Source organism: Pistacia vera, unplaced genomic scaffold (genome assembly GCF_008641045.1).
Source record: "Pistacia vera cultivar Batoury unplaced genomic scaffold, PisVer_v2 Contig398, whole genome shotgun sequence".
In the NCBI taxonomy this organism is placed as follows: domain Eukaryota; kingdom Viridiplantae; phylum Streptophyta; class Magnoliopsida; order Sapindales; family Anacardiaceae; genus Pistacia; species Pistacia vera.
The window spans coordinates 1-18824 of NW_022196221.1; the positions used below are offsets into that span (position 1 = coordinate 1).

The window sequence follows — 18824 nt, forward strand, 5'->3', positions numbered from 1 at the left end:
TGCCTGAGACTGAGTGGTCCTTTTTAAAGATAGACATTAGACACATAGAGGCTTCCAGTGGAAACATTTCTTTGATTGCTTTCTTTTATTTTTTCTTTGTGAGAAGACAGGGAGAACTTTGTAATTTATCTATTAGAAACATACACTCTCACATTTGAATGTATGTGTTTTGTTGTAAAGTTGAATAATGATATTAATAATATTTTAACAAAATCAGTACTTTGCATCCCATGCCATCATGCTGCCTTTTGTGCAATTATCACAGCATTTAATAAATTTAACTTTTTCTTTGTATAATTCATTACTCATTCATTACATGGTCTTCTCTTGCATTTGGGAATACAGAAGTTTGTTTTAGTTTATTCTTCTGCAGTTTCTCTACTATTCCCTTTTACTTGTATGCTTTCTAACGGCATACTTTCTTCTGTATTGGCAGAACTCTGTAGAGATGAGCGAAATACACAGAGAAATGAGTGAAAAATTGTCAGAAATAAGTAGACTGCAACTGGAGTTGAATAGAAGGGAGGATGAAGATGCAGAAGACATGTCAGAGAATTTGAAAAGAGTAGTTGCAACTCTAGAGAGGGAAAACAATAATCTTAAGGTTGAAAATTTTGTGCATTTTAAAGTTGCTGTTATTGGAGAAGTGTCATAATATTTTTCAGAATTTACCTTGATTTTTGTATGAGACTGAATCTTTTCCAATTCTTTACATTAATGTATAGATGGAGAAGAGTGAACTTCAGGCTCTTTTGGAAAAGTGCAGAAAACCTTTGAATGACAAAATCTTTCCAGATGCTTCAGAAAGTCCGAATCAACATCGAAGTAGTTTGAAAGGGGTCAGTCTTCTTGTTTGTGTTTGTGTGTTTGATACATTCACTTGCCATACTTGCTAGGTAAAGTTGCATATGCATGTTAACCCCATGATATAGTAATGCCAAGCAATATTGTAGTACCCAGTGGGCTTGCGCTGTTATCCTTTGCTCAATGTGTTACTTCTTTCTCCCAAAAGGTAGAACTATCTGAAAGTTTCCCTGGAAGAGAAGAAATGGAGCTATCTTTGCAGAAATTGGATAAAGATTTGAAGGAAACACGCTGTGAGAGGGACAAAGCATTACAAGAATTAGGCCGCCTTAAGCAACATCTGTTAGAAAAGGTTGGCATTCCAGTATTTTCCAACTCATAATCTCATTTAATTTTTTTGAAATTTGTGTGATCTATGTTTTAATTTTTATTAGTTTTGTGGCTTCTGCTTTAATTATATTGAGGAGACACTTCAGAGTGAACTGCTCTTTCTTGCACATAATTATATTTCTCTTATGAAAGTGGCACATCCTTGTGAAAAGAATATGTTGATTCAATTCTTTTCCTGGGCAGTTCACCATTGTATGCTTTTCAATAATTATTAGAGCTACAGTTCCTTAACAGGGACTCTAATCATCAGTGCCAGTTGGAATGATTAATGACTTAATTGTTGTTTAAAGGAGTTTTTTGAGATATATTGACCTTTCCTCACTTTATTTTAATATGAAATTCGTTATTTTCATGCCAAAGCTTTGCTATCTTTGTCAATACCACTTCCTAGAACCTCTGCTAAATTCAAGTTGTGTTTAGGTTCATGTGTATTTATGAATAATTGTTATCTTCAAAATTTTCTGCATTGAAAAATTATAGATGGTCTCACTTGCTCAAGTGCTGTCTAGGAAAATGAAGAATCAGAAAAAATGGATGAGGACAGTAAAATCATTGAAAAGCTTCGTGAGATTAATGAATATCAAGTAGCTCAAATATCAAATTTGGAAAGAGCTCTGAAGCAGGCAGTTGCTAGTCAGGAGGATGTTAAGATGATGAACAATAATGAAATTCTGAAGTCTAAGGAAATCATTGAAGATTTGAACCGAAAACTTGGAAACTGTATGCGGACATTGGATGCCAAAAATGTTGAACTTCTTAATCTTCAAACTGCTCTTGGGCAGTACTTTGCTGAAATTGAAGCTAAGGTAAACTGAACCGTAACTGTTTCCCATGTTTTTGACTCTTTCTGAAAGCAGAGACATCTGAATTTTATGCCCGGTTATTTTATCATGTGCACAGGGGCATTTGGAACATGAGTTGTCTTTGGCAAGAGAAGAATCAGCTCAACTTTCCAAACTTTTGAAAGTATGACCTGTCTTGCTTTGCTATTTGAAATATATCTGTAATTGTTTTCATATAAAATGCAATTCATATACCGTCTTTTGTTAATCTATTATAGCTGCAAGTTCCTTTCTTCAGGATGGGGCTTATAAGAAAGTACTAGTGTTAGTGTTTTGAAAAGTGGTTTTGCTTCTTGTTTTGAGAGTCTATTCCTCCTCCAGGATGCAGATCAAAGAGCAGAAGTATCAAGGAGGGAAAAGGAAGAAATCTTGGTCAAGCTTTCCCAAATTGAAAAGACAATGGCAGAGGGAAAATGCAGAGTAAACAAGCTTGAGGAAGATAATGCAAAACTACGTCGTGCTCTTGAGCAAAGTATGACCAGACTTAACCGAATGTCAGTGGATTCAGATTTTCTTGTTGACAGGTTAGCATGTTTAGAATTGTTATTATTTTGGTGAATTATGTGCTTACATAAAATTCATTGTTGGCTGCATAGATTATGGTATTAGATTAAGATATAGCTTGCGCCATGAAGGGCAACCTTCACCTATATAATAAAATTGGGAATTATTTCTTGTTGATAGTGATGCTTCATTGAAATGAATGACTGGCCGTATAATACAATGAACATTTTTTTAACAGATTTTCTTGTCTCCTTTATTCCTTTTCTCCTATGTTATGTTCTTAACCACTTTAGGAGTCATTAGCTGTAAATCATATGTGAATTGTGGGGTTGCCTTAGTTGAATGTGTTTTTTTGTTAGTAACAATCAAATCCAGACAGTTGATCAGTGAATCTTCGCTAGGTTCCTTTAGTGGGATCACCATCACCCCCCCATAACACAACTTTCACATCTCTTGCTGAAATTAAAGATTAAAAATTAAAATTCATCATGCTTGTGCTGCCGCCTTGAGGCTATAATTGTGATTGCTATATCGGTAAATTTACTATAAAAGTCTCTTTTGTCGAAAATGAATGCTTCCATTTTCTTTTATTAAATTATTGAATACTGCAAAATCTAAATCTTGTGATTGTGTATGTTGGCAGGCGCATTGTGATCAAATTATTGGTTACATACTTCCAAAGAAACCACAGCAAAGAGGTAAGAAGACTTCATGGTATGGTCATCAAAGTTTTAAGATGAAAATACTATGAAAAGATATCCTCCTTCATTTCATGACATGCTGATTCAAATGATTGGTTGGAGCATCAACCCTGGTCAGTTTTTGCTTTTAGATGATAATAAGAAGGTTATTGTTTCCTTTTCTCCCTGCCCTCAACTCCTGTCTTCTAGTTTTGAGAGCGATGCAAGGCAGACACTAGGTAGTGAAAGGACAAATCACACAAAAGCAAAGATCTATCTCTGAATCCAAAAGAAATCTGAATATGTCCATTAAATAGTGTTAGAGAACTCATCTAGCTATAAGAAACTGTTGATTTTGAGAGTTTTTGTTTCAGCCATGCACTGAAAAGAGGAAAAACAAATGCTTCTAATTCTCTCAACCTAACCAAAGTTGCTGCACTTGTGAAATATCCTCTTTAATTGGCTAAAGTTACCGTTCTTAATAAATTTCACTCATGCACCATTGCCATTGATGTGGGTTTCAGGTTCTGGATCTTATGGTTCGAATGCTGGGATTTTCTGATGAAGACAAGCAGAGAATAGGTGTTGCTCAACAAGGTTCTGGAAAAGGTGTTGTTCGTGGGGTTTTGGGCCTGCCTGGCCGCTTAGTTGGTGGCATCTTGGGAGGAAGTTCGGCTGAAGCACATTCAAACATGACATCTGACAATCAGGTTCATATGTTTTTAACTTTCACGAATTTCAGATATGTTCTTTAGAAACTACTTTTAGTAGGTTGCTCCAAGTCAGTTTAAGCTGTGAGTGGTTTCTTTCTTTTACCTTTCTTTTCTTCAGTGCTTATAAGACTTGATTGGTTTCATTATCACTGATGATTATCTACTAAAATATATCTAAATGTTTTGGTTATCACTCGATCCTTTTTGGCATACTTAATGGTTTGTGTAGGCGTGTGTGTGAACTTAGCTATAACTTGAAAAGGCTGGTCCTCTATGCCTGCCTTGTGTGACGTCTTCCTTAATACCTCTAATTTGAATTCACGGTTTTACTTAATCCTTTTTTTTTTTTTTTTTTCAGTCCTTCGCAGATCTATGGGTTGATTTTCTTCTTATGGAAACTGAAGAAAGAGAGAGGAGAGAATCAGCAGAAAACATGGCTCGATCGAAGGAAGATATACCTGGACAATATCCAACTGCAGAGACTAGTACACCAGTGCCTGACCAGCGAACAAACACACTTGGTGCTCCCTCTGGTTTCTCAAGATCGAGTATATCACCCAGCCAAAATTTTGATCCTCCACCTGCCCGTGGAAATTTAAGGTCATTTGATCATTCTGATTCTGAGTTCTCAACTGTTCCTCTTTCATCATCAGAGAGCATTTCTCGTCTCTCAAGACTATTACCCAACTACTGAGAATATGTTGAATTGTGTAATTAATCAAAGGTATAGATTCTTTGTTGATATTGTAGCTATGCAATCTGGTTCCGTCAATTCTTTTTATACACAAATAAGAAGTGTTTCTTTTATAGCTCATGTTTGTACTTGGTACACCAAACTGTATTTCAGCACATTAAATATTAAAATGCAAATCAAATGGAAATGGACAAACTCTGGCTCGACAATATTAAGAGGAGTTTTTTGTCATGATTTAGCCTTGCTGTCAAAGTGGAAAATCACCAGAGAATTGATAGCTATTATTACTACAGCCTCTTACGTAACTGTCATATAAAATGACAAAAGAATAATATTAATGATAATGAATTAATTTTTTGGGATAAAAAAAATATTTCTTTTTACCATACCGATACCAACAAAGCAACTATAGCTTGAGAGTAGGCAGGGAGGATGGTGGCAATGAATTATCAGCGAAGTCACCTTGGATGAGAAAAAAAGGCTACCATTGATGCCCACACAAATAAATAAAAAAATTTAATATAGAATTCTTTTTTCAAAACAATAAATCTAAACAATCAAGCATCATGCATTTCATACTAACATTTAAAAGCCTAACATGTTCATAAAATAACATGCATCACAGTTATCCTGGTGATACAAAACCATGTACAAGAAACTGCTAATATCAAAATATAACCATCGTTGTCACAGAATCACCTATAGTTAAAAGTGTTATCTGTAAGCTACCATAGAGCAGACAAATAAAATCACAACTCAAAACTAACCCCACAAAATGCCTAAACCAGTTCAAATTGCAAACCAAACACTTGAAACAAATTGTGGGGAAGCCAATTACAACCAATATATGGTTAGATAACAGAATCACCAACCAGTAATACCCACAGCCATCCGGATCCCCAAATACCAGCCATGACTACCTAAACTCGCTTGGCTTTCAATGGACCTTTGGGAATCTTACTCAGAACCTTTGCATCAAAAACACCATACTGTTTTTTGATCTCAATCGTAGCCTTCTCAGCTAAGGGGTCAACCTTGTCCTCATACTTCTCATAAAGAACAGGCACCGTGTGCAGCAAAACAAAAGCTGTATTTATAAATCAAGATTAAAGTTGAGCATCTTATTTAACAAACAATTATTACTATAAGCACACAAAGAGCTCCCAATGTACTTACATATATAAAACAAGGTCAAGAAGTTGCACCAACTCCCCACAATGGACAAGACCCACAAGGCAGCTATAACCTGACATCCAGAATATATACAGAATTCTTAATTTAGAAATCAACAATGAAATGAAAATAATGATAGCAGAAGCAAAAGATAATTACAATATAAACACTTCCCAAAATGCATAATCAAATAAGCATCACCAAATTAACAGAGCACAGTACGACAGTATGAGCCAAATAACATAACTAGCAATCAAGAACATACTGTTTTTGTCCACAAATAATTACGAATTCATTGATATTAAAGTATCTATTATCTAAACTAACAGGAAAACAAAGTTTAGAGGTTACATAAGATCCTCAAACCAGTAAAGCACTTTAGAAACATATTTCTATTAAAGGTAAAACATTCAAAAACAAGTTATACGGATAGATGATGAACATACAATGAAAAACTTCTTTAAGTCTCTTCCAGAGGCAATACTATGCAATACTGCCAAAGCCCGATTAATCTCAATCGTCAATGCTGAAGCAACCTGTAGAAATGGCTCCTCAGGAAGATGAACTTCAGGGATGCGAGGAGGAGCCCTACAAACAGAAGAAGTAAAGATTTCAAGTTATTGTTTACTTAAGTGAGCACAAGCATTTAAGTGCCAAAAGCTTACTTATTGATGAAGCTCTGAGCATTGGACCACAAGAACAAGACTGCAAGTGCAAGTATTGAAATGTGGCAGACCAGAGTAAGCAGGTGGTATTCAATCAACTCAAACAGAACCCAGACTGCACTGGCTACACCAAGTACACCAGCAGAAATCTTCTTGTTTCTCCATAAGACCACATCAGCAGCTGTAAGAAATCAAACACAAAAACAGTGAGAGATTGGAGCCTAAAATAACACCCAAAAATCTTACCATAATTTATATCAACTAATCTAAGCAAACATCTCTGGTTAGTTGCTCAGAAATTACAGTTAAGAAAACAAAAACAAGACACTTCAACTCTTGCTCCTTATTACCATTACAAGAGATCAACAACCGTGTCGAATATGATATTATAAAGAAAAAAAAAAAAAAAAACACTAAATTAACTTAAAAATCACCAACCATAATATTAGGTTTGATATTCCCTTTCTTTTGGTATAGGATTTTCTGTCCTTACTAATGATTTCTCAACAACCAACATCAATGAATCTCAAATTTGAATAAATTCCTACATTTTCCAATATTCCTGCTCTTTTTTCATCAACCATACAGAGGTTTCAAAAATCACTATAAAATAATATTTCACTTTCTAAATAATAACGAAAAATGTTCACAATAAGTCATTAAACAAACAATTAAGCCAATCTCCAAATATAAATAGACTTTAAAAGAATGAGAGAGTATCCATACGCTTTCCACCACCGAGAACATGGTGAACCGGTCGCTCCCTGCCAAACAAACGGTAGACCTTAGCCTTCACTGACGATGGGGAGGCCGGTTTCTGAGTTTTGGAATCCGAATCCGAATCCGAAGACGATGACGAATCGTGATCGTCACCGTGTATCTTCTCGCTTATCTTCTCCATTATCGACTCAGCCGGATTCTCCTTATGCTCCGCTTGCTCCGCCATGTTTCACGAAAACCCTAATTTAGTTCACAAATAAAATCTTTTTCAGTGAGATAAAGTGAAAAATGAATGAGACTCCTGATTTTTAGATACCTGAGTGAATGTGTTCGTGGGCCTATTTAAACAAATAATGAATACGAGGCTGAGGTTCAGGTTCGGGTAAATTTAAAATGAAAAAGTTGACGGCGTTAATATTGATACATGTACGAGGAGAAGACGCCGTTAGATTTGATTTTAAGTGGCGGTGGTGGTGTACGTTGATTCTTCCATCAGCGCTTCATGTCGAAACGTGGAGACAGCACAGAGACGGTGGATGTTTGAAAAGTCACCGACCTGGTAAAAAGGGATAAGGGACACGTGGCACTTTGGATGGCAGTGATGTGTCGTTTGGACGGCCAGTTGTCGGTTGAAGTTAACATCAGTGGGCTCCCTATTAGCTGACCTTAGGGATGGGCATACAACTTTGGCCTGCGGGATCCGTCCCACCCGGACCCGGACGAGGCAGAGTTTTCTCGAATCATTCAAGATTGGACCCAAAATTAGTCCCAAAATTCGAGGATGGGTCGGGGTCAAGATGGGTCTTGCCCAGCTCTAGCCTCGTTTTTTCTTCGTCCCGAAATCCCTGACCCAGCCAGTGTATATATATATATTAAAAAGTCAATCATATATATTATATATACCTATATTAATTTTAATATTTAAAAATCAATCATATATTATATATTATACATGATATATAAGTATAATGTATATATGTTATATATTATACATAATATGCTATTATCTATAATCATATGTTAATACATAATATATATGTTATATACGTGTAATATATCATTTGGTATTTTTGATTGATTATTATAAATCAATAAATCACTATAGATTTAATTTTTTTTTTTGGAAGATATATTATAATTTGAAGAAAATGGTAATAAGGGCATAAAAAGACACAAAACTCCCAAACAGGGAATTCAGGAGTTTGGGGAACCGGCTTTATTCGGGGATTCTCCGAATTCTCCGAACAGGCTACAGGCTGGGATCAGGGAATCCCCTTGGGCTTTCAGGCCGGGATCAGAGACAAGGGTCCCCGGCCGCGCCCCGACCCGTGCTTATCCCTAACTGACCTTGGAAGAATAAACATAGGTTGACAAACATTGATATGACAGTTTGTAATTACTTAACTCACATTTGGTCAGGCGAGACCCAATATTGGATAGACAAAACTTATTACAAACTGACCAATTATGAGCCGACACATCGCGTTTATGAGAAAAAATTAATAAGAAATATTTATGAGGGTAATATTACTGTTATTAAAATATATAAAATAAGGGTAGATAACACAAGGCTGTTTGTAGATTATAGAAAAATGTTATTATGGAATTTATTTTAAGTTGAATTAAATACGATAAGATTCTAAAAATATATTTGATATAATATTTCAAAATCATATCAAGAGTCAAATAAAATGATAAATAATTATTTGATATGTTTTTAAAAAGGGTTTTTATGATGTGATAATTGTTTGATACATTTTTAAAAATATTTTATTATTTGATTATGTAACTTTTTTTTTTCAGTTTAAATAATATTAAATAGTTGTTTGGTAATTTTTTATCACTAAATAAAAAAAAAAAATTCTCTACAATAATTTCAACTACTAATAAATAATTTAAAAACTAGAAATAAAAGTACATTACGGTATCGAAAGTTCATAATTTTATAAATACATATCTAAATTAATAATAGTAAACTACTAGTTCAATCCTTAAAATCCTTACACATATATTCCATTAACAATTAGGACAAAGCTAACGCACACAATCCAGCTGCAACATCTTCTAGAACTTCTTCTTCTTCACATTGAAGGTTTCGCTGACGCTTTGTACGCCTAGAAAAAATCTATATCTGTCCATTTATAACAATTTGTAAAACAATTCATATTTGCAGTACTTTGCAAAAAATAACATTCAATGTATAAATCACATTACAATCTTCAACATATATAAAACATGTTCTTTCACATCGCAGAACAACACAATTTTCATCAATTCTTAAAATAAGAACTCAAATGAAGTTATGGAATAACCACAATAGTTCATCAAATCTCTAATCAAGTTATAACTGAAGTCTTCAATAAAAAGGTAGTAAAAATACCAACTGTTAAAGGAATAAGTCTCAAACAACAAATAAAACACATTTGTTCAACACGAAAGACAAACCTGTCAATTGTTAATGTCATGATGCACCCAAGCTGCCCTTTGCTCTGGTGTCATGTTCACAAATATCTCACGCCATGCCGGCCTGTCAACTAAGAACTTCACAACCCCGATGAATATGTTGAAATCCAACTCCATACTAGTCCAAATCCGCAGACAGTTTGGCATGGAATATAAAGTTGCAGCGCTTGTTTTAAAGTCATGATGCACCCAAAATGCCCTATGCTCTGGTGGCATGTTCACAAATATCTCACGCCATGCCGGCTTGTCAACTAAGAACTTCACAGCCCCAATGAATATGTTGAAATCCAACTCCATACTTGTCAAAATCCGCAGACAGTTTGGCATGGAATATAAAGTTGCAGCGCTTGTTTTAAAGTCATGATGCACCCAAAATGCCCTATGCTCTGGTGGCATGTTCACAAATATTTCACGCCATGCCGGCTTGTCAACTAAGAACTTCACAGCCCCGATGAATATGCTGAAATCCAACTCCATACTTGTCAAAATCTGCTGACAGTTTGCCATGGAATATAAATCAGTTGCAGCTCTTCCGTTCTCTTGTGCATTCGCACCTCCATTGCGATAGGGCACCATAGATCCCAAACTCTTCTCAGTAATAGCCTCTATCAGTTTATCAATCCTAGCCCAAAATGGGTTTTCACGAACCTTTTTCTTCTTCTTATCTATGCATCTTCTGATCGTTTTTCCCCATATACTCTTTCCAGATCAGGTTGCAATTCATCTTCATCAAGGTCCAAAAACTTGAAATGGGAACTTAAAAACTGTGCAATGAGACCAAACCCAGAAAGCCAAAACACATTAACTAAGCAAGCAAAACCAGATAGCAAATTGACAGAATAAGCCCAACCCAGATATCAAAAATGAGTAAAATACAATCTTTGGTAAAAACTCACCGATCAGCAATGGTGGAGGTGTGATGGAAGAGATGGCGTCGCGGGTCAATTGTTACACTGAAGGTGTCGCCGTTCGGTGGAAGGGATGGCGTCTCCGGTCGATTGGAGAAGGGATGGCGAGGGTCTTCGATTGGAGATGAATTGCTGGTGAAAATCGTTAGGGGTTGGGAGTTTAGGGATTTTAGTTTTACAATTTGATTTTACGTTGTCAATGTGGGCGGTTGAATGCACATTTATAAAGTATGTTTACGATCAAATAGCCTCCATAACTCTAAAAAATGGATTTGAGTTGGATAGAATGATTGAAAACAAGTCCCACCTTTTCATTTTCAATACAAAAAAAATTTATTTGATTATGATTAATTTTCAGAATAATGATCCCAACAAATAAACAAATACATATTCTATTTTTTAGTCTAATTAGGATAACCGAAAAATGATAAAAAAGAGTGAAACAAAGAAGAGCATATAATTCTATTTTTTCAATTCAGATATAAAACACTAATAACTAAATCCCACATATAATACAATCATGCTATGGATGCAAAATATGGTTTAAAAGAAGATTTTGGGAGTGAAGTTATTTATGGACATACATACCCATTGACATTGAGGTACTAACAGTCACAAAATTGTAAAATAGTGTAAAACTAGGGACATATATGAAAGTGACATTTATGTAAACCATAAAGCAAAATATTTCATTATGACAAGACGAAAATTCCCCTTTCGGGAATACAAAATTGGGAGAGAGACGTTTGTCTTCAAATTGATGAAATAGTAAACATTAATTTAGTAGGGCCATCATCCTATTGTCCTCTCATTTCACAAACAAATACTAGTTTGTTGCATGTATAAAATAAAAATCTGATTGGTGGCAGATCAAGTCCCCCTTTGGGTGGTTGCAGAATGCAGATTCAAGAATTTTATCGAGTTATTGAGTCACAATCAGAAGCATGCATGTTTAAAAAGGAAAAAAGGAGTGACTAATGAAATAAAATGTGATTGTGGCTTCTTCCTTGATTAAATTTTGACTTTGAGCTTTGGGTTAGTTGGTAGTTTATGTGGGGAAGCATTTCTAAAGAGTTAGTGATTTGTTACTTGCACAAAAGAATCCAATAGTTTAAGTAAACTATATAATAAAACAATTGCAATGCAAAGATGTGAAATTAATAAAATATTAGATAACATATAAATTAATGTCATAAATTGATGTACTTCACTTGATCATCGGAATGGTCTTGGTGGTTTCTCTAATATAGCAGAGAAAAAGACCTCTCGATCATCTTTATCTCGCTTTGGAACAATCACCCATTTATGCTTCTTATATCTTAGCACCTTAAAGGCCTCCAAGTAATCACTCAAATCCTCCTTCAAGCAGAAAAAACTGTCAATCCAAAGCAATCCCCCAGGCCTCAAAACTCTATCCCAATCATATAATATAAAGTCCAGGAGCACAAAATCGATCCATCCGTCAAGAAACCTTGTTGTGTGAATTATATCCAGAGTATTATCAAAGAATGGGATCCTCTGATTTATTGTTAAGTATAGAGGAACAAGCCCTCTTAGAGCTATCATTTCACTAAAAGGTGCGCCAAGATTGACAGTAGCTGACACTACTGTGAGATTGAACTCCTTCATCCTGGCTGCAAAAGTTCCAGTTCCTACACTGAAATCCAATCCAATTCTGATCTCCCCAGGCTTGATATCAAGCACTTCAGGTATCAAAAAGTCTGCAGTTAAATTAGTAATAGGGTCTAATTCCACTTGTTTAATCCATCTGGGCATTTCATGATCAGAAAGATTAAAGCAATCTGCACACTTGAAGAACCCCTTATGAGTTGTATTATTCGCGAGGCAAGTGAAATTTTTGCATCTATACTGACTCCATCGAACATTTCGATTGTCAGGAAGCTTCCACATTGACTCATTGATGGGGAATGGTTTCATGTATAGTTGAGGAGCTCTGGAGAAGCATCGCCTTCTGGGTAATGGATCGCAACCATGAACCATCAGCTTTTGAGCTAGTTTCCAATCATCATTACAGATTTCACCAACATCGTAATCCATATACTCTTCAAGCTCTTTCTTCATGGCAAAACAAGCGTGGCCAATGCTAGTGAAGGTTGCATTAGCTCCCATGAAGTTCTGTTTCCCTAATCTGTTGGGCTTGATCTTTACATACTTGCGTATCTCTTCTATAAAGAAGTAATCAGCCAGTTCATCCGATTGTTGCTTTGGCTTTAACAGAGGATGGACAGCTTTGAAATCATTGTTATGCTCATGAGTCCCTTCATTTGAAGGCAAAGATGCCTGAACTGACTCAATAAGCCCCAGGATATCTGCGAGAAAAGCACCGTATTTCAACAAATGTGGCGGTGATGAAGAAGGAGAATCCACTAGCAAATCTCTAACGTCATTCATTTCTTTCTGGATTTTCTGAACAACAATGTCAACAGTCACTCTCACTTCATTTCCAATCATGCTTTGACTCTCACGGTTAATGTGATTACAGAAGGTATCAGTAACAAGAAGAGATCTTATAGAGTAGAACTTGGACAATGTAGCAATAGAAATGAGAAGAGCAAAGGTCCCCAAAATAAAGATTGAGCTGCGAACCCCTCTAAATGTTCCTAACTTCATGACAACATTTGGCTTTCGCATCTCTATCTTTATTAGAAAATTAAGCGAAAATTTGAAGTTACAAGAAAAAAGAGTGACAGTCAACAGTTATGGAACAAGTCTAAACGAACTTTGGATATCCTCAAAATTTACATCTCAAGTCAATAAGAAATTAGGACAAGAATTAAGAAAATATTATTACCGTAGAGAGTACCTGAAGCCTGAAGCTGAAAGCTATTGGCTGAGTGAGCAGAGGAAGGTTTGGGAGAGGTGAATTAGACGAAGTTCAGATATTTTAATTGCAGAATTGGAGATTGGAATTTTTTGAGATCAGAGTTCTCTAGCTTTTTTTTTTCTTCTTCATTTTTAATATCATTGGGTTTTGCGCTTCTTGAGAGCATTTCCTGCGGAGTAAGCAATCCACTGAAGTTTAGGAAGTCAGCAATACTCATACGATAGCTAGTCAACGCTTCCAATAAAATATCCGATTGCTTGAATTGAGTAAAGTTTTTTGCTCGCTCCAAGGAAACCAAGAACACGTCTTGCAGAATACAAGCCTGAAATTTTCAATTTATTAATGTATTTTTCTGTTTGACAGAAAGTGGTTGGAAGCAACTTCATCTGACTGCAGTATTGTGCTATAATATGCACACGATGGCCAACAACAACTGTTAAAAAAAAATCATAGAAGAAAAAGCTTGGCATTCTACCACTGAAGTTAAAAGCCGTCCATGATTATGGATCAACTACTTAATGTTTTTAGGTTCTCTGAATTGCCAACAAATTAAGCTAAACTTCACTTTAATACAGGAATATTAATATGAGAAAATAAAGTAGTATGCATTCTCCATAGGATTCTGTGTTAAAGGTACATCATAATCACCAAAGAAGACAACCTGAATTCTAAGAAACAATTCATGCATTTCGTCAATGCCGAAGATTATATGTATAAACTCGTTTTTAAACTGGATTAGCAATAAAAAGACAAAAGAATGATTGGAAACAAATGGGAAATGAGGGGGAACCAGCTGGATCTGTACTTGTGTAAAACGAGTAAGAGAAGAAACTCCTTGTTCACATTATACTCTAGAATGAAAAGAAGTTTCAGCTAGAAAAAACTGGATATCTTGAATATATGAATCAAATCAAAAATAAAATAAAAAATCAGATGATTAACTTTACTCAGTTGATTATCAATTCTGCCGAACATAAAAGCATCACTCAGTCATATCTTTTGTACTCTAAATACCTAACCAATCAAAATCACAATCCATCAAACAAAAACCCCTATAACACTATTACTACGTCCTTTTAAAAAATTAAAACAAACTTAAAAATTTTACAATTATCCAAACCACGCCCAAACACACCAAACAAAACTCCCAAATCACCCACCCAACTCAAAATAAAAAAAGAACCCAAACCAAACTAAACCCATATCACCTCCTCCTGCGATCCGCAGCGTATTGGGCCAACGGCACGACCTCTTGTAACGGCGTAGAAAGTGGGGTCGGCAACGGTGAGTTCCTACAAACGGGGCAGGACCCATTAAGCTTTAACCAAGCATCAATGCAACAGAGATGAAAATAGTGTCGACACTCGGGCATCATTCTTAACATCTCATAATCTTTGTACTCGCAAAGACAGATCGAACAGGTCGTGTTATTACTATTAACACCACCACCGGAAATATTATCTTTAGTGAACTGAAACTTGGGATATGAGTTGATAACAGATTGGTCTAAACCAACAACTACGTTATCATCATCTTGGTTTTGGTCTTGGTCATCATCTTCAGCAACGAAAAATACACGAGGGAGAATGATTCCATCAGAGTTAGGGTTGTTGGTAATATTTGGATTATTGTTTTGAGGGTTAGAATTACGATGGCGAGAATAACGGCAACAGATGTAAGAAGCAAGAAGAATAGTAGAAAAAAGAACCAAGAAACCAAGAGCAATGGCAATGGAATAGCCAAGGCCAAGGTTTGCTAGGTAATTGGGTGGTGAAGCAGCGGTTGTGGTGGGAGTTGGAGTGGACATTTGAAGGTGTTGGAGGATCCATTTAGAGAGAGGAAAAGGTGAACAAGATTAGGGGAGGTTTTTTGTGGAAGGTGGGTGGGTTTTCCAGCTGCAGCATTTAATACTAGGTTTGGAAACAGAGGGTGACATTTATTATGATTTGTTATGTGAGTTGTGAGTGTGTTCAAGAGAATATATTATGACTTCATTTTTAATTAGTGCGTATAACTATATGACTTTTGAATCTCTTCTTACCATATTGTGTCTGTTTGTGTTTCAAGTGCGATCTTCCCCTCATTACATGAAACATATTGCTCATTACAAAATAATAACCTTTTCAATGAGATTTTTTTCAGTTTCTCACTCTGGGATTATTGGTCAACTCTATAACATGCTGGAATCTTTCTTCTCGCATGAACCAAGCAAATCCGACACACCCCAATTCGGTCCTTTTTGTAAGACAGTCTGAAAGTGTACTAGTTTTTCTTTTTTTATAATATGAAACAAAGATTAGTAAGAAAAATAAACTGATTGATTCCGGCCATGGCAAAAAAGAATCTTAAAAGTTAATTACGTATCAACCAAATATTATCTCCAAATAACAATCTAGTTTAGTTGGGTATTACTAAAGCAGCATTATAATTTAAAAGATCATAAAACATAGATAGTTTCCCAGTGTTTTGGCCCAATATAGATACTCAAACTGAATATCCATCACAGATAACAAATCATAAACAGATTAACAGAATTTGGTGCTGGAAATTCTGGCCTAAACTAGGAGCTTACTTCATTTCTTTTTCTTTCCTGAGTCATTTGCATGAAAGGGTTCAGTTTTAGGACCTTATTTTTTTTTAATGATTGAGAGTGTTTAGATCAATTTGCATGCATCTCAATTAATTTCATAAAATCTTGAATTATTAATCCGATAAGAGTTCTAATGACCACTTTTATTAACAATCGTTGTGACTCGAACTTGAGGACCCAGATACAATTGTTAGATGCTCTAATTTTTTTTATTTTTTTATTTTTTTATTTTTTTTATTTTTTTTTTGAATAATTCTTATTTAGCTTTGCTAAGCGTGGGTTTGTTAGGTAGTGGGAGAGTAATTATTGATCTTCCTAAATTTAATAAGATGTCTTCACTCTTTTGAACAAATAACTAAGGATATTGTTTAAAATACTTCCAATAGAAAAACTTTTATTTAAAAAAAACGTCCTTTATTCCTTTATCACCTCTTTAGTGAATTATAAATGCATTGTACATTATTTTCTTTTTAAAACTTACCCTTCTACACTCAATAATCAATTGTATGCAAAGATTGATAAAATTAGCTGCAACTTGGCGGGGCCAAGATAAGACTGTGGTCCATTGCATCTTTAATTCCAAAGTAAAGTTCTCTCTTCCAACACTTTTTTTTCCCGCAGCCTCTTCATATTTATCGATTTTCTGAACAAAAACCACTATTCTTCAGCGGGTCAAAAGTTCACATGAATCCTGCAATGTTTTGAGCTTTCTGTGGTGTCTGGTCAACGAATCTTTCTTTATTTCTTAACATTGGGTTTGGTAGCTTCCAAGTTCCAAATACCCAAGAAAATTGCAAAAATACCCATTAATCCGAGAAAACTGCATTGACCTAGAAAATAATTAGCATAAAGTTTTTAATATGAGGTGCTCACATGATGTTAATTTACCAAAACAAGTAATCAATTCTCCTCTGTTCTCGTGTTGTTATATATATATATATTATACATGTCTCTTTGCTAATTTGCAAAACAAAAATCTTTTGAGTAATTCAAATCAACTATGAAGATTTGGGCCCCAATCCCAGTTTCGTTTTAAAATTATAGTTGGGTAAAATGTTGTCCATATCAGTGTAGCGTTCCACAGAAGTTATCCAACTATTGGCGTATTTTCTTGCCAGCATATATGAATGTGTAATGGTGGAAGAAGTAGGGAGTTTGGCCCATGAAGTGGATATAATTTGGCTGACTTCGTTTACTTGTAATGTAACCATCATAATTTAGAAAAAGGCTTTACTGCTTTTCAGTTGGTTCATCTGGCACTTTCAGGTCTATTAAAAGTAAAGCAAAATTAGTGGACTATAATCATATTCTAGAATAATGAACAGGAATTCGGTTAAATTTCTTTGCTCGTCATAGAATCTTTTGCAGACGATGGAAAAGTCCCTCTATTCAGAAAGACCAGAATTCGATCAAAGTTGGACGGTTTATGATCAGAACAATCCTACTCCCTTAGACAAGTTTTCTTTTGGAAAATGATAAAGATCCCTGTCTGACACAAGGCATGAACTAAGTAAGAAAGTGTGCCTGTATGGTCACGCCAGAAGAAATTTAACAGGCAACCAAACAAGGCATGGTTATGATACTCCAAAATCCGATCAGAAAAAACTGAATTTGTCTCTTTTCTTTTTTAGCTTTGAGTAGTGAGTTAATCATGCTGTAGGAAGGAAGCATCAAAGAACCAAGTGGTTTGACTCAGTCTAGGATATTATTATTGACCACCGGAAAGCAGTAAAATGCCATTTAAAACAATTTGTTTGCTAATCTTCCACCATAGATCTGAATTGTTTCAGTCCCCATTTATGCAGGCCTTCTGAAGAGAAATTCTGCATGTGTTAATTATTACTTAATCTGACCTTGTTCTTGTCCAATTATTTCAGGTTGAATCTGCTTTAAGTTCAATCCTGAAGTAGGTGAAGTTGATTTAAAGTTAATGATTAAAATGAAACTAAGAAGAGTACAATAATATATACAGAGTGAAAATTACAGCATACAGAAAATCATAATAACCGGAAATCAAAGACAAAAGGCAAAACTACCGTATTTTACATGTCAAAAACTGCTATCATAGGCATAATAAGCAGTCAAACTCTAAAGATCAACCTTTTTCTTGCACTTCTGCTCATGAATTCCCTGGCTGGAAATATTAAATGTCATGCTGCAATTCATGGTCAGGGTAACATGCCTCTTAAAAACATTCAAAATATTCACCCTTCCACCAATTCTCGAGTAGCTGTCCACAGGCAAAAGCCCAGACGCATAATCCGATTGCAAATTCGGGCTGGACAACAACCGGTCTGTGATAATATCCACCGTCATATTCATGCGCAAAGTTTGTTGGGCCTTGGCGCGGCCGGGTGGCCCTCTGGCTTCACCCACAAACATGCCTTGGTAATAAAGGCTTGTGGTGGTGTTACTGTATCTGTATGAAGCTACGTTTGGATTCTTCACAGAAATGTCTGCTATAAATGACATGTTGACACCAGGCTTCGGAATTGTACCGCTAATTAGTTGAAGCTGACTTACTGTAAAGCTATTTAATTTTATTTCAGGATCCTTCACACGGAACACCGTCAAAATTAGAATGATCATCACTATCGCTAGGATGAGCAATACAGCAGCGACGGAACCACAACATTTGATGCATTTTCTGCGGCAAACTTTCTTTGCAGTTAAACCCGACACCCCATCGTCGCTGCTCAAACGGTCCGTGGCCAGAGCTAGTGGCCATACTTGCTCTTTTTCTACCATGGCTAGAGACTAGATGACTAGGAGAAAATTTAAGGAGCTGTTGGCAATTTGGAAGGATGTGATACTGGCTGCTGGTATGTGGTTT

General features: G+C 35.6%; 6 protein-coding genes across 6 annotated transcripts; 1 reads left to right on the plus strand and 5 right to left on the minus strand.

Moving 5' to 3' along the window:
• The first annotated feature begins 425 nt into the window (after positions 1-425).
• Positions 426-4747, plus strand: LOC116141333 (golgin candidate 3). Its single transcript, XM_031426852.1, has 9 exons — positions 426-604; positions 726-839; positions 1013-1156; positions 1704-2000; positions 2095-2160; positions 2358-2560; positions 3184-3238; positions 3745-3930; positions 4292-4747. The coding sequence occupies exons 1-9, from the start codon at positions 449-451 to the stop codon at positions 4625-4627; spliced, it is 1557 nt and encodes a 518-aa protein (XP_031282712.1). The 5' UTR covers positions 426-448; the 3' UTR covers positions 4628-4747.
• Positions 4748-5198: 451 nt separating this feature from the next.
• Positions 5199-7514, minus strand: LOC116141334 (reticulon-like protein B5). The gene is made up of 5 exons (XM_031426853.1): positions 7192-7514; positions 6466-6646; positions 6247-6388; positions 5804-5873; positions 5199-5714 (listed from the first exon to the last, which is right to left on the minus strand). The coding sequence occupies exons 1-5, from the start codon at positions 7409-7411 to the stop codon at positions 5548-5550; spliced, it is 780 nt and encodes a 259-aa protein (XP_031282713.1). The 5' UTR covers positions 7412-7514; the 3' UTR covers positions 5199-5547.
• A 2119-nt stretch (positions 7515-9633) lies between these two features.
• Positions 9634-10826, minus strand: LOC116141421. The gene is made up of 2 exons (XM_031426936.1): positions 10545-10826; positions 9634-10412 (listed from the first exon to the last, which is right to left on the minus strand). The coding sequence occupies exon 2, from the start codon at positions 10222-10224 to the stop codon at positions 9634-9636; it is 591 nt and encodes a 196-aa protein (XP_031282796.1). The 5' UTR covers positions 10225-10412; positions 10545-10826.
• A 937-nt stretch (positions 10827-11763) lies between these two features.
• LOC116141323 lies at positions 11764-13452 on the minus strand. The gene is made up of 2 exons (XM_031426842.1): positions 13369-13452; positions 11764-12983 (listed from the first exon to the last, which is right to left on the minus strand). Exon 2 carries the CDS (start codon positions 12966-12968, stop codon positions 11772-11774), a length of 1197 nt encoding a protein of 398 aa, XP_031282702.1. The 5' UTR covers positions 12969-12983; positions 13369-13452; the 3' UTR covers positions 11764-11771.
• An 841-nt stretch (positions 13453-14293) lies between these two features.
• On the minus strand, positions 14294-15331 carry LOC116141324 (RING-H2 finger protein ATL67-like). The gene has a single exon (XM_031426843.1). It carries the CDS (start codon positions 15206-15208, stop codon positions 14606-14608), a length of 603 nt encoding a protein of 200 aa, XP_031282703.1. The 5' UTR covers positions 15209-15331; the 3' UTR covers positions 14294-14605.
• Positions 15332-17931: 2600 nt separating this feature from the next.
• Positions 17932-18824, minus strand: LOC116141413. The gene has a single exon (XM_031426928.1). The coding sequence runs from the start codon at positions 18737-18739 to the stop codon at positions 18080-18082; it is 660 nt and encodes a 219-aa protein (XP_031282788.1). The 5' UTR covers positions 18740-18824; the 3' UTR covers positions 17932-18079.